Here is a 15,199-nt window from a genome sequence, read left to right on the forward strand (position 1 = left end):
ATTTTAAACACTCACCCTCTCTATATGCATAGATTGAAACACATCCAAGTAGAATTTATGATGATTTAACACACTTGCTCACTTTTTATTCTCAGAAAAATTTGGGTATAAGTGTGTGTGTGTGTGTCTGTGTACATTTCCCTACGCAATAACTCTGTCAATTTTTAGTCTACAGACTCGAAATTTGATGTACAGGGTACTGAGATTTGGGAAAATCGATGTGATCGGTTTTTGGCCAGAAATTTGGCGATTAAGGGGTCGACCTTTGAGAACTCTACCAAACTCCTCCGACAATTTTGGGTCTACGCACTTGAAATTTTAGATATAGGTTCCTTGGACATGGATCTAACTTAATAACTTGATTTGAGCCCAAAACAATAAATTTTAAGGGGTCATAATAAGGGTCAAAGTTTTAAAAAAAAAAATTGATCTCTGCGGTCTCTTCCAAATTACTCAGACAATTTCTGGTCTAAATATTTGAAATTTTACGTAAAGAGTATTCAAGCTTTTTCATCAGTTTGGGTCGAAAAATTTTTAGTTACCAATATATAAATGTATGTATGTCTGTTTGCATGTCTGCCTTAAATTTTCAATAGAGGCGACGGATTTTACCAAGATCAGTATTGTTTTAAAGTTCGACTTTTCATACAACAAATATCGAAAAATTGGCTAAAAACATTAATATCTTCCCCTTCAACTAGGCGCTTTTCTGCGGGGCGGGGGGGGGGGTCACTTTTTTCGCTAATATTTTTTAAAGTTATCCTCTCCTTTAGAATGTCTAGCCTTAATTTAAAAAAATTGTCACTTCCGGTTTGGTGGTGGTCGTAACAGCATAAACGTTAGGTTTTACCCCGTTCTTTTCCTCCTTTGCAGTACGGGTTCAAGCCTGCCTTCCTACTACTACTTTTTTTTTTTTTTGCTCAACATACACATCCAAACACCCGGACAATGCCGTGCTGAAATGCTAGTAATACATAAAATGTAAATGTTTACATTTTGGAGAGGGGTGTACATGTGAAAATTATAAACTATAAAAAATTAGAAGAAAAAGAAAAGAAAGTTTTTATTCAATGATTGTGTGACTTCTTTTATTCTTTAAAGGGCATAAACATTAACAAGCATTTTGTGTTATAAAACTGTACATTGTGGAAAATAACTTTTCATTTTATCTCATTTTGATACGGTTCAATTTAAAAAAAAAAATAGTATTTGTTTTTAGTTATGTATCACAACTAGCAGGTCTATCCAGTGTTGTTTGTGTATTATATAAAATTAATACCAATGATAAAATAAATAGTAATCTTATTAAAATTAGAAGGCTGCAAGGAAAAGTATGAGCAATTCCTATCTCTCCATTAATTGGAAAATTCAGAATAGTTCTTTTGCAATTTAAATTAAATATATGTCGCATGTCTTCTGCACGAAATGCAAGTTCTTGAGTTTGACAGAAAGATTTTCCAAGTTCAACAAAATAGAACTGAAGAAAGTCTGAGGTTACATCAACCAAAACATTGTGAAAATAGCTCTCGAGATGAGAACTAGTTCAAATAATCTGAATAATAAAAGTTATCTTCATCTCAAAAATTCGGAAACAAAGTGATTGAAATTTAAATATTTTCTAGAAAATGACACTGCAAAAATGTGAAATAACTGGCTACTTAGAATCAAACATCGATTTGGTTGATGCATGTCTATTCAGATGTAACTTTGAGGATCCAACTTAATTTAATAAAGTGGATGTTATGTTTTATTTTTAAAACTGACATGTCTCATTTCTTTTATTGCAGGATCTTTAACAGCTAAAAAGGCCATCACTGCTTCAGCTGTGAAAGAACCAAAAAATAAGAAATTTCATTTGTTTATCGATTCCAAAGATGATGAAAAATCCAATGTTCTCATGGATAGTGATAATGAAAGGAGTTCAGATGATTCTAAAGTTGCAGCTTCTACAGGATATCCTTTGAGTGAAAGAAATACCGATTCTAGCACCCAAGTAGAGGATAATAAAAAAGAAAATTCCGATCAAAAAGAACTGATGGAAAGTGACACGGATCTGAAATCTTGTGATGCTGAAATGAGGGATTCTGACAATGAAACAAAACCTTCCACTGTTGAAAGTGGGAATGAAATGTCAGTTGCAGCAAATTATGACGATGATGATGATGAGGGGCAGGCTGAAAATAAAGATGATGAGGATGTTGAAGACTCATTTGAAACTAATGAGGCTGATAAGAGTGCCGAAAAAGAAAATGAAGACGGCTCCTCCCACGATGAACTGACTGAGGTTGGCCTTGACAGCCAAAACTCTGAGATGAATGATGAAAATATGTCCCCCGAAAAAGAGAGTATAGATCAAGCTAACCATAGTGAGGAGGAGGAAGAGGAGGAGCGGATGTGTGAAGTGGAAGACAATATGGAGGAAGGGGAGGCAGAAGATGAACAAAAAGATGACAACATGTCAGAACATGCAGAGGAAGAAAATAAAGAGCAGCAAGAAGAGAAAGCGGCTTCCGAACATGAATCGTCCGGCTTCAGTCCAGTTGAGAAAAGCAGTAATGCTGATCCGCATAGTGATGTAGAACCTGACGAGGAGTTTATTTCGGATGAAGAGAATGGTGAAAAAGATGCTTCCATGTCGGTAGAAAAATTGGATGACTCTACCGAAATATCCGAAAATACGCAAGATGAACAGCATGCAGCATCAGATGCTGATGATACTGAAGATGATGTCACGGGGAAAGAGGATGGAGATTCTGTTAAGTCGGATGCTGAGGAAACTGCTAAAGATATTGATGAAACTGACCCAATATCAGATGCTGAAGATAAAGATGCTGAAATGGCCAAATCCGATGCTGAGGAATTGGATGTGGAAATGGCAGCCAAATCCAATGGTGAAAATTTGAACCATGAAATAACTGTTAAATCTGATGATGAGGATTTAGACCCTGAAGTAGCAGCTAAATTTGATGCGGAAGATTTAGATCCTGAAATGGCAGTTAAATCTGATGATGAATTGGATGCAGAAATGGCTGTTAAATCTGATGAGGAGGATATGGAACCTGAAACAACGGTTAAATCTGACGCTGAAGATTTGGAACCAGAAATGGCAGTCAAATCTGATGCCGAAGACTTGGAACCGGAAATGACAGTCAAATCCGATGCTGAAGACTTGGAACCTGAAATGACAGTCAACTCTGACGCTGAAGACTTGGAACCTGAAATGACGGTCAAATCCGATGCTGAAGACTTGGAACCTGAAATGACGGTCAAATCTGATGCCGAAGACTTGGAATCTGAAATAAAGGTCAAATCCGATGCTGAAGACTTGGAAGCGGAAATGACGGTCAAATCTGATGCTGAAGACTTGGAAGCGGAAATGGCGGTCAAATCCGATACTGAAGACTTGGAACCGGAAATGACGGTTAAATCCGATGCTGAAGACTTGGAACCGGAAATGACGGTTAAATCTGACGCCGAAGACTTGGAACCTGAAATGGCGGTCAAATCCGATACTGAAGACTTGGAACCGGAAATGACGGTTAAATCTGACGCTGAAGACTTGGAACCTGAAATAACGGTCAAATCCGATGCCGAAGACTTGGAACCAGAAATGACGGTCAAATCCGATGCTGAAGACTTGGAAGCGGAAATGGCGGTCAAATCCGATGCCGAAGATTTGGAAGCGGAAATGACAGTCAAATCCGATGCCGAAGACTTGGAACCAGAAATGACAGTCAAATCCGATGCTGATGATTTGGACACAGAAGAACCAGAAAATGAAACATCATTGCTTGTAAAGTCTGATCAAGAAGAGGAGGATGTTCAGGAAGAGACTGAAGTTAGTGAGGATGTTAACAAATTTGTACCTGAAGATGATGATAATAGTCCTGAGACAATGCAAGATGGCATGCTTCCCTCTGAGTCTGATAGGATAGAAGAACAAGAATTTCCAAAAGTTGAAGAATCTGATGATGATAATGGTGAGAATCTAGCCACTGAAAATTTGGCTGATCAAATCTATGAAGATAAAGATAGCAAACTTGAAGTTGCTGACGAGGCTTCTGAAAACTTTGATGATGCTGCTTCCAAAGATTCTGATGGAATGGTCAAGACACATGAAGAATTAGAAACTTTTGAGGAACAAAATGAAGTTTGTGATGAAGTTACTCCTGTATCTGGCAGTGAAAGTGAAATGGAGTCTGCGGCAAATGAGGAAGAGGAAGATGAGCTACAAGAGAAGCCCAAAATTCCAATCTCTGAGCTACCAAGAATCCCAAAAAGGAGTCGACGTGAAGGTTATAGACGTGAGAGGGGTTCAAAAGGTGATGGTCCAGAATTAAAAAGTGTTCTTGGGCGTGTTGACTTGCCCGAATATAAGATGGGGCGGACTTGGGAGAAAAAAGATAGCCGGAGAAATAGATGGGATCCTGACGAATGGAGTCAGTCTGAAAGAGACATTGATATTGCCTCCAACAGAGACAAAAAGTCCGAAGGTGGTAAGGGCTACCATTCGGATCACTCGGAAAGTAGTAAAGATAGTGAAAAATACACTTTTGAATATAAAGAGTCAAAGTCACGAAAGCGGAGGCGGGATCGTTCGCGGAGTCGATCCAGAGGCCATAAAGACAGTATGGTTGAATATAGAGACATTCCACATCGTCGTCACTCTCCAGAGCGCTCAAAGAGTCGTAGGAGAGATCGAAGTCGAAACAGAAGCCGCTCTGGATCGAGGGAGAAAAGTTTTGACTATGACAAATCCCACAAGCGGAAAAGCCGTGGTCGAAGCAGAGATAGAAGTCAGAGTCGAAAATCTAGACGGCATCGGTCCTATTCAAGAAGCCCTTCCCGGAAACGTGATAAAGAACGCAGTTCAACAGACAAAAGGAGGCATCGTGAGGAGCGGAAAAGAGGTGAGGAGCGTAGTCATAAGAGACATTCAGACAAATCTGATCCAGAAGAGGGTAGAAAGAAACGGCATGTTCATGAAGATTACGATGAGTGGGAAGATGGATCTTGCCAGGTGGTTGAGTTTGATGAGTCAACATCGCCGAAAGGTGCAACTGGTAAGAAGTCTGCTGAGTGCTTTTATGGGTCTCCATCTTCAAATGAAAAGGTGAACGAGAATTTCTTTAACAGACGAACACTGCACGAGAAAGGCGCCTTCAAAGGTGACAAAATGGAGGAGTCTGCTCTCTACAATGCGAGAAGTTCGAGCAAAAAGCACAAATTTGTCGATCGTTTTTACAAGGCACCACACCTGCGCCATACAGGAACGGAGAAATTTCCCATTGACTTGTCTGAAGATGATGAAGGCGATGAACATACAGGGCGATCTAGAAGTTCTCGTGTGGAGGATTCAGGGAGAGATAGGGACACAACTGGACAAGATAGTGGAGATAGCGAATATGACCCTGCTTTTCCTACTGAATCAGGGAGCCCTCTTCGTGGAAAAGCAAATCGAGAAGCCCGTAAATCATCCGAAGAATCGGCTCCACCTGTGGTAGTGACAACAACTGCACCTACGGTGAAGACATCAGGAACAGCAGCAAAAACAACACCAGCAGCTCCTGAAGAAATTGCTAGCAGTGGATCTGTTGATGAAACTCCACCAGCTGGATCTCAGGGCATATTAGGAGACTCTGGATTTATGATGTCTGAGAATCCTAACATGCAGAACATGCCAATGCAGCCTCAGAACCTCTCCTTCCCAATGGGGATTCGTATGATGCCACCAGGTATGCAGCCAGGTATGCAGCAGCATCTACTCATGAATCCCATGTTCTTGAATCGACCACCTCCATTTGGTAGGTTACCTCGTATGTCTGGACCTATGGGTAGACTTGGTTGGTCCGTGAACCCTTCGGGGATCATGCAAATCCCACCCAACCGGTTTGGTCATGCGCGCATGGGTCCTGGTGGTGGTGGCGGTATGCCACCAAGGCCTGGACTATTGAATGGAGGGTTTGAAGGTCTGTCTCAAGAACCTGGACAGCAGATGCCTCCATTCAAACAGCACCCGTGTGATCCCAGAAACATCCCTTCACATACAGCCGGTCACCAAGGACCACCCGGACAGATCCCTCGACATCACATGCCTCATCTACCGCCCCCTGGACCTTTGCTACCACATCCCCCACCACCTCCACCTTCATCACAACAGATGCACATACCTCCACCAACATCAGATACATTATCATCATCAAGTCTGGACTCACATTTGCAGCATGGTCTCGGCAAAGGTCAGCCGTCCTCTGATGAAAAGTCAGCGTCCTCCAACTTCTGTGTGTCAGAGCTGAATCAGATTAGCAAGCTGATTGAGGCTCATGCTCAGGCCCTTCAAAACAAACAGAGGAACCCAACCTCGCAAGGGAGTGATATTGATGTTTTCAAAATTCCACTGCCTCCTATGGCACCTCCCTCAATACCTCCTCCAACCCTGGGGCTACCAATTGTGCCACCTCCAGAGACCCATACTTACACATCTACTTCAAAGTCATATAAAAATGGTCAGTCCAGATTGCTGGCAAATAGTCACTCTTTAGCCGAACTTGTCTCTGAGTCAACCGAAGTCGTCGACATGGATGTTGCATCACCTCTCGACGATGAGGTTGCAATTGAGCTGCCTGCCTCACCTGAACTAGATGATATTGACGAGAGTAAGATTAATATGAAAGATTCTGCTGTTATTGAACTGACGGTGCCTGAAGATATGCCAGCATCTGCGGTTGAACTTACCAATTTGACCAATAAGGAAAAGGTATGTATTCCAAAATGGATTCCATTTTTAAAAACTACTATCTCTCTTGCAGAACACACACACACATATCAATCAATCTTGTTGATAAAATGAACTTAAACCAAAATTTGTTTTCAAAGTGCTCTGAGCCTTATAAATAAAATGTATACAAATGTTAAATCAGCCTACAATTAATTTGTGTTTCTGTACTAAGTACATGCATAAAAAAAGACCCAACATTCCCTGAGATTTAATGAGAAATGCTGTCCTTTTTCCTCTATGAACATACCACCATGTTATTTCTGAGGGGAGGAGGTAAAATCATGTAATAAGAAATATTTTTAGGTTGAGTTGTCATTCAATCATCCAAATCGGCACGGTTTAATTTTTTTCCCCTGATAGTAGTATTATTGAAAAAGCTAGGAGGAGGAGAGGGACAATTATACATTGTTTTAAAACAAGTGATTTGTAACGGATCTTCTATTTAAAAACAAGGTTTGTCTAAAATTTTGGGATATTATTAGTTACATTTGATTTTCTTTGGTCTATTGTCCTGATTAATATTTATATTTCTGCTACTTTTTGATTCATATGTTACGTTTTTACTTGTGAAGCAAGTATGTATGAACCATTATAGACCTGTTGTTGTCGGAAATCCATTTTTTAATTGTCTATAGATACAATCACTTCAGTTTTTATAAGAAGGTTTATTGATAAGAAAGGAACAATCACATAAAAAAACAAACGAGTTACTTATGCGTACTAGTGCTATATATATATATATATATATATATATATATATATATATATATATTAAATCACCAAAGTAAAGCAGCGGCACTGTATATAGAAGGATATCAAAATTTCCAGCAGCTACTATATCCCACCTGGTCTCTAGCTGCCTCGACCTTGTCCTGCCGCTGGATCAAGCTGATTAGGATGAGAGAATGAGGTTGGTTCTGCACAAACCAGCTTATCTAGAATGATCAGACGGTTTTCCTCATTCTGATGAACAAACTGTTATATATATATCTTGAATGTCTGTGCAATACACTCGTTTAGTTATTGTATCTTTCTCTCTCTTTCTCTGCTCTCAAAGGGGCCGTGCTTGAAGGTTTGTCACAAAGAGAGAATTCTCTCTCTCTTTTATTGGATCACCTCTGATTCTTAGGTGTCACTCAAACTTCTCCATTCAAATAATGGTTTTCGTTAGGTAACAGAAGCGCCTTTTGATCTTTAGGTGCATTGCTCATGTTTACTCATCTTTAATTTATTATTGTTTATTTATGTCAGTGTATCTTACAAACTTAGATAAGATGATAACTTATGATTTGACGTTTATTTTTAAATCAATGAACACATTAGATGGCATTTTCCCCCCTTTTGTAAAAAATTTGAATGCAACATTACATTTCAGTTGATTATTGATTAATTTTAAAATAAACATAAAAAGCATCATATCATTCTAGATTCGAAACCTCATCCAACACATAAGCAATGACTATCATAGTTCACTCAGGAAAAGTATCATTATAAATGAGCAATCTCTTTGAAGAAGGCCTGAGAGCACATCATCCAAAACTTTACTAGAAATATAACATTGAAGCATGAATAGTATAAAGTAAAGTAATATAAATAAAATATTTGGTGCTTATTTAGAATTACACTCAATAAAAACAAAAATACTGAAAAATCTTTATGATGTACATACCCGTCATGGAACGAAGATGCCATATTAGAAAAATTACATAAATTGATCAAGTAATTTTATTTTTATAAAGAAAAAATATTTACCATTTTTAGCGATTAATAATTTTGTAATTATTTTGAATACAAACAAAAATCTCATTAGTCGTTGAGTTATTGCCCTTGAAATTCTAAAACTACATTGTGCTTCCTCATAGAATTTGATTTTCTTTAAAGCAAAAACAAAAAAAAATTCTTGATTAATTTACGTAATTTTTGGAATATGACATCTCCGTTCCGTGACAGGTACATACATTATAAAGATTTGTCTGTATTTTCTGTACTTTAAGAAAAAATTTTTCATTAAGTCAAATTCTAAATAAACACCAAATATTCTTATTTGATTTTATGTTTCTGAATTTTTTGTATAGAGATTTTGCCTGATCCATGAACAGGAGAGGTGACATCGAATGATGCACGAGAGAAAAATGATCATGTCTATTATTTGGACTACTATTTGCAATTATTTGGATTCTTCAAACTATTCTCATCTTGAGTGTCATTTTCACAAAGTTTTGGTCAATGTAACTTCCAACCTTCTTCAGGTGTATCTTGTCGAACTTGGCAAATGTTTCTATCAAACTCAGGAATTTTGACAGAATTTTAAATGGAACTCTTCACAGGGGTAGCATGCTCTCATTCCATCAGCCATGAATGAATAGAGGTCCTAAGTAATTTACATTTGTATTTTTCAGTCACCCACACTTAGAATTGAACTTTCAACCTTCAGGAGAATATCACTTTTACGATTGATTTTTTTTTTTCAAGTACTTTCACCATTGTCAAGGGTTCTTACCAAGTTCAACAGAAATATTCCTGAGTTCAACAAGATACACATGAAGAAGGTTCGAGGTTACATTGACTTAAATGTGAAAATGACATTCAAGATGAAAACAATAGTCTGAAGAATCCAAATAATACGTATAACTAATCCACATCTAAAAAAAAACTTCAGAAACGTACTATTGCAATTTTGTTATATTCACAGTATTTTAACCCTTGTAACTTTTGACCTTCAAGTGCATCTTTTCAAAATCTGATTGTTAGTAATATTTGGATGGTGAAGTTATTGAACTTATACAGAAATTTTGTTTCCTTTGTAATTCCATACAGCACAAGAAGTTATTTGATTGCAAGAATTTGGAGAGAATGGAATAAGGAACTTCTGCAATCAGTAACTAACAGAGCATTACCATTGTCAATCAAGGAGAGTATGTCAGACTTTATGTATGCAGTGTGATCATCTGTAGAAGTGAAACCTGGCCAGTAAGGGCTGAGGACATGAATTGCATGGAGAGAAATGATATCAGAACAATATAATTAAAGACAAGCTTAGATATGATGACCTTAGAGGGAGATTAAATCTAGACAATATCAAGAAATGTGTACAGTGCAGGAGACTTGACTTTGATGGTATGGTCACGTTGAAAGAATAGATGAGAATTTTTGCGGCTGGGTGCAGAAAAATATGGGAGGAAGTGATAATGGTGGACTTCAGAAAATGAGGTATTAATAAAGATAGGTTAGTTTGAAGTCAACTTCGAAAAGCCGACCATCAGCATGTAAAACAGATGTTAAACCAAGTATGATGAGTCGATTTATTGGTTTATTAGTATGACTCAAAAACAGTTTTTTTGCTTATTTAAAAAAAAAAAACATGTGTTGAATATAGAAAATGGAGAAGTTTTCGTTTTGGTTACTTTGGTTTCAGAAAATGCATTTGGAGATTTGCAATTTTTTATATGCATGTGGAAAATGGCATAAAATGACTTGACTAAAAAAAAATGTCATTTTACTTTTTCTGTATAAAAACAAGAGATTTATCATTTTTTATTTATACAAGAATGATGTCCTTTTTTTTAGTTTTCTTACCATTTGGTTCCATCTGGGGATGAAGCATCCTACTAGATGCCAGACATTCACCTACTATTTCATACATCCCCATTGAGATTTTTTTGAAGATTCTAACTGTTGCTTTAAGTGCAATTGTTTGTATCTTGCATTTGGTTCACTGGGTATATTTGTCAGGTAGTTTTTGAGATTTATTTTCATATGTCCAATTGCTCCTGTCATTACTTAAATGGTGATCTTCCTAAGATTCTTTTCACGTCATACATAAGACCTTGGTATTTCGTTATTTTCTCCTTTTTGTCTCTTTAACCCAGCATCATCGGGGACACTAACTTCTAAGATTGCTTCTTTCTTGTCCCACATCACTATATTAGGTTCAATAGCTCTATTTTCTAGGTATGTAGCTGTAGGAATTGCATAATCATTGTAGATGGTGTTTGACTTATTTCCAACTGTTCTTTCTGGTAAACATGTTCCCTGCACTTACTGTTACGTTTAGTATTCAGCTTTTTACAAATGGTTCAGTGAAGATATTTATACACTGCATTGTGTCGCATTGTATAGTATCCATCCTCCATTAAATCTTATAATTATGTCAGATGGCCCGCACTCTACTTCTGTGTGGCAGAACCTACACTTGTCATTGCCGAGACCACTTATCGTAAAAACATCAGTTATCAAGCCTTGATCTTGGACAGCCGTTATCATCCTCTCCTGATCACAGTGCAGTGATCTTCGTCTTAGCCAATCTACAGACTTTTCCTTATCTATATACTGGGAGGGGGGGGGCTTGCCCAGTCGTAAAATACTGTTAAATATGATATCTTAATAGTCATTTATAAAAAACATGGTAAGCGTGTGTTAGAAAGTTAAGAATTTGAAAAGATAGGAGAGAGAAAATGTCATTAAAATAAAAGAATGGTGCGAACTTGCAAAATTTAAGTGAACACTCATCGGTTGGACCCAGATGTTACCGATGTTATCACGTTGCAAATTTAGCTTTTTAAAATGAAACAATGAATTGAACGTTCACGCATGCAATTAAAACCAAGATTTCTTTCCCCCCCCCTTCAAACAAAACCACATTTCTACATGAAATAATTGATTATTTTTTCTAATTTTTCGATATTGTGTGCCCGAGAGATCGTTCTTTCTAACGGTTCTCGGTTCTAGTGAGGTCAATATGAATGACAAAAGTTTTTAGTGGACACACTAACACACAAACAACTGAGACTTATATAATAGATTTCTGAGTCAGTTCATCCAGAAAAATACTTGGCACACTGTTTTTTTTTTTCTATTTCTTCCAGTCTTTTACTATGGAAGTTCTTGGTGTATTTTTAGCGACTCTTTTGGGCTATTGATGTAGCAGATTTGTTTTATATTTCTGTCCCTTAACATGTCGCAGTTTATGACTTTTTAAATGAAATCTAAGTAGAATGAATAGTGGTTGTGACCCAACAAGTCTTGGGCATGTATAATAGTATTTGTTTGGATGATCCTTCTCTACAGTTATGAAACTTGGCTGATGAGTGTAGTGATTCTCAAAAGTTTGGTAGTGTTTGACCTATACTGCCTCTGCCAATTTTTCCAGGTCTGCTGGCACCATTTTGTCTCCAATGTGCAAATCTGGATGTGATGAAAGATTATCTCCCTTAACCAAGCTCTTTTAAAAAGGAGACTTTGTTGATTTGACCAGGCTGCACACTACAACACAAGAGATCAAAGTGTAGTATCTGTATTTCAGTAAATAGGTACAACACAAGAGTGTATGCGATTCAAACAATAGCTCCAGATTTACTCCAAGATTGGCATTGATGCCCAGGAATCCAGCTGAAGACGTGGTTATACATGCTGACATCCACCTTACTTCTGGTCCACAGGTTTACAGTGTTTGCCACTGATCCTAAGACTGTCCATAACTATCTTGGCCGCTGCAGACTATCTATATTCATCCAGGATGCTGTGTGTTCTATGAGATGGGGTCAGCTCAACCCATCCTGGATGAATGTGTCTCAATAAATGTACATGCTTATTCATTTAACCATGTCATAAAAAATAATTCCTAAAATTAAAATTCAGTAATCGTTATTAGTGACATAAATCATTTCATAGAAAATATACTTGGGAAATTAGTTAAAAGCAATTTATTTTTATTTTTACTTACTTGTATGACTTAGGTGTGGTGTATTAAAAATATATTTGATATAAGATATGCACATTTAAATTTATTGTAAATATCGGTTCTGAGCAAAGTAGCCATTCAAAGGCAGTGACATCCATAATGTCATCAATTTCTATTTTTTGTCCTATCCAAAGTGCCTCTTTTTTAGGAACTGGATATCATTCTTATTCATAAGAAAAATGAGTTTGCCCTCATGAGGAGGTATTTATCTCCCTTCCACTGCAGGAAGACTAAACATGCACGTCAGGAAAGTGGCATTGTAATGCCAGCAGCCATAAGAAGGAATACTCTGGCATGAAAAAAGTGCCTGGGCAACTCTGTTGTCATTCCCCGGTAGGGGTGCCTCAGATGATTAGCAATAAATTAATCCTATTCTCAAAGAAAGAAGGCAATGTCTGGGAGAGTGGACCTCTAAGAACAGCACAGGACCAACTTCGTACTGCAATCAACAGAGGGGAGAGGGTTATTACAATACTTGATTTCAATACAGAGGTAAAGCCTCAATGACACTTATGAGGAGGCAAGTAAATATGGATAAAATTAAATCTGATTTTTGTAATTGTTACTGACATGAATTATTTTATGGAAAACACAGTTGGGAAATTTATTCTGATTTACCTACTCATTTGTAACCTATTTGCAGTAGAAAGATTTTAAGGTATCAACATCTTGTCATCAATTTTGAGAAAAATAACCATTTTCTTTTACCACTTGTCTGTATTAAACCACAGCTTTGTTGCTAAAAACCAATATTTCCAACAATCTTAACTCTTATATCTCAAATTATATAATGCATGTAGGTCACAAATGAGTAGGTAACCCCCAATGTTTGACAAGCTTCTCAAACAGATCTTCACTCTTGATTTGAAATGGAACACACAAAATCTGTTGCTAAGATCATTGGAAAAATGGTTGATCACTCTACCGCTCCACTAGGTATCTCACTGCCAATGCAATCCTCGATCTGCATAAGAGCCACAGAAGAGACGTTGCGAGCCTGTCTTTGCTCTATCATTATTTTTATGGCAAGTACTCAACTGAACTTCAATCTATAGTCTCATCTTGCTAAGCTTTCACAAAAAATACCTGAGTAGCTACATACGATTTCCCCCACTCTCTATCTGTGCCTAAATCTAAACGCAGATTCCATGAACAAAGCTTATTTCCCAGAACTGTCCACCTGGGAAACACTGTTTCACTGATCTGCTTCCTAGTTGAATACAAATTAAACCATCCCCATAAATAATCAAATTCTATCCAATTTACATCATTAACAATTAACAATACTACCATCTTACATTCATTAACACTTATCCTCAAGTGGTCTTAGTGACTCCTGATTTAACCACCAAAACAAATATTTGAACTTCTATGAAAATACACATTTATTTATTTATTTTTTTTTTTGCAAGATTTTTTTTTTTTTTTTTTTTTTTTTTTTTTTTTTGAGTAGTTTGTCATACTTTATCAATGACATTTTAGTCACTCACTAAACACACAAATTGAATGGATGTATTGGTTCTTGTCCAAAACTCAACCCAATTAAAAAAAAATACAGAAAAATCTTTGATGTACATACCCGTCATGGAATGAAAATGTCATATTCTAAAAATCATGTAAATTAATCAAGTGATTTTTTTTTAAATTATTTTTAGCGCTAAATAGTAGCTGATTTTTATCTGGGTAAGTGGAATGGAGTTGTTTCCCTTTATTTATTAAACTAGCAGAACATCATCCTCAATTCCTCATAAAATTTGATTTTCTTGGTTAAAAAAAAAAACTACTTGATCAATTTGTTATTTTTGGAATTACATTTTTCTTATGTGGTGGAGTACGTACATCAACAAGATTTTTCTGTATTTTTTTTTTTTTTTTTTTTTTAATTCGGTTGAATTCTGGACAAGAACCGATGCATCTCATTTAATCGTGTTGAAATATCTCGATGGAGAGTGTTTGTCCATCTTTCAAAGCAGTTTTTTGCTGGATGCACAGATTAAATAAAATGCATGAATCGTCTATTAGATCTGCCCACACATTTATATAAATTGCTTGGCTAGTCACGCTTCCATTTGGAAATAGTATTTTCATCATTAAACATATTTTGTCATCAAATGTACGGTTGATATAAAATTTTCATCGTTGAAAACAGAATAGATGAATACATTTTTGTTCCATTCACAGCTGAAATGTTTGCTTTATGATTATTTTAACCAAAAACTAGGATTCTCAATGGAAGCAGATAATTATTTTTTCAAAAAATTGATTTTCACTTTTATTAAATACTAGCAGGGCTACCTAGCATTGCTGGAGGCAAAAACGTAACCTATTTCTATTAAAACTTTTATCTCTCCCCCTCTCTCTCTCTCTATCCATCTCCAAACATTACTTTCTCCCCTTTAGCTTGACATCCACACATACAACTCTCCTTTATATAATAGATTCCTCGAGTAATGAATCTGCATTTTCTTTCCAAATTAATACATAATAACTTTGAAAAACTCTCTCTCTCTCCTGATGAAATCTGACCCTGTTGAACCCCCAGAGAATAAATATTTTCTTTTTCTAAATTTTAGAAATTATTCATCTGGGGTAACACAGATCAAGAATATACCAATTTTGTGGGTGTTTGTGTTGTAGTCTTTTAACTTTTAGCTGAACCACGCACAGACAACTGCCTTTTA

The 15,199-nt window shown here is 36.7% G+C and overlaps 1 protein-coding gene across 3 annotated transcripts in view; it reads left to right on the forward strand.

The window, feature by feature from the left end:
* Positions 1-15,199, forward strand: part of LOC145259044 (uncharacterized) — a 78,891-nt gene that overhangs the window by 48,875 nt on the left and 14,817 nt on the right. For all 3 annotated transcript variants that reach the window (XM_080116674.1, XM_080116684.1, XM_080116678.1), the window contains exon 12: positions 1,788-6,757. In XM_080116674.1, coding sequence (XP_079972800.1) covers positions 1,788-6,757 — 4,970 coding nt within the window. The remainder of the gene's footprint in view (positions 1-1,787; positions 6,758-15,199) is intronic.

Source organism: Euprymna scolopes, chromosome 3 (genome assembly GCF_053919585.1).
Source record: "Euprymna scolopes isolate OS-2025 chromosome 3, ASM5391958v1, whole genome shotgun sequence".
In the NCBI taxonomy this organism is placed as follows: domain Eukaryota; kingdom Metazoa; phylum Mollusca; class Cephalopoda; order Sepiida; family Sepiolidae; genus Euprymna; species Euprymna scolopes.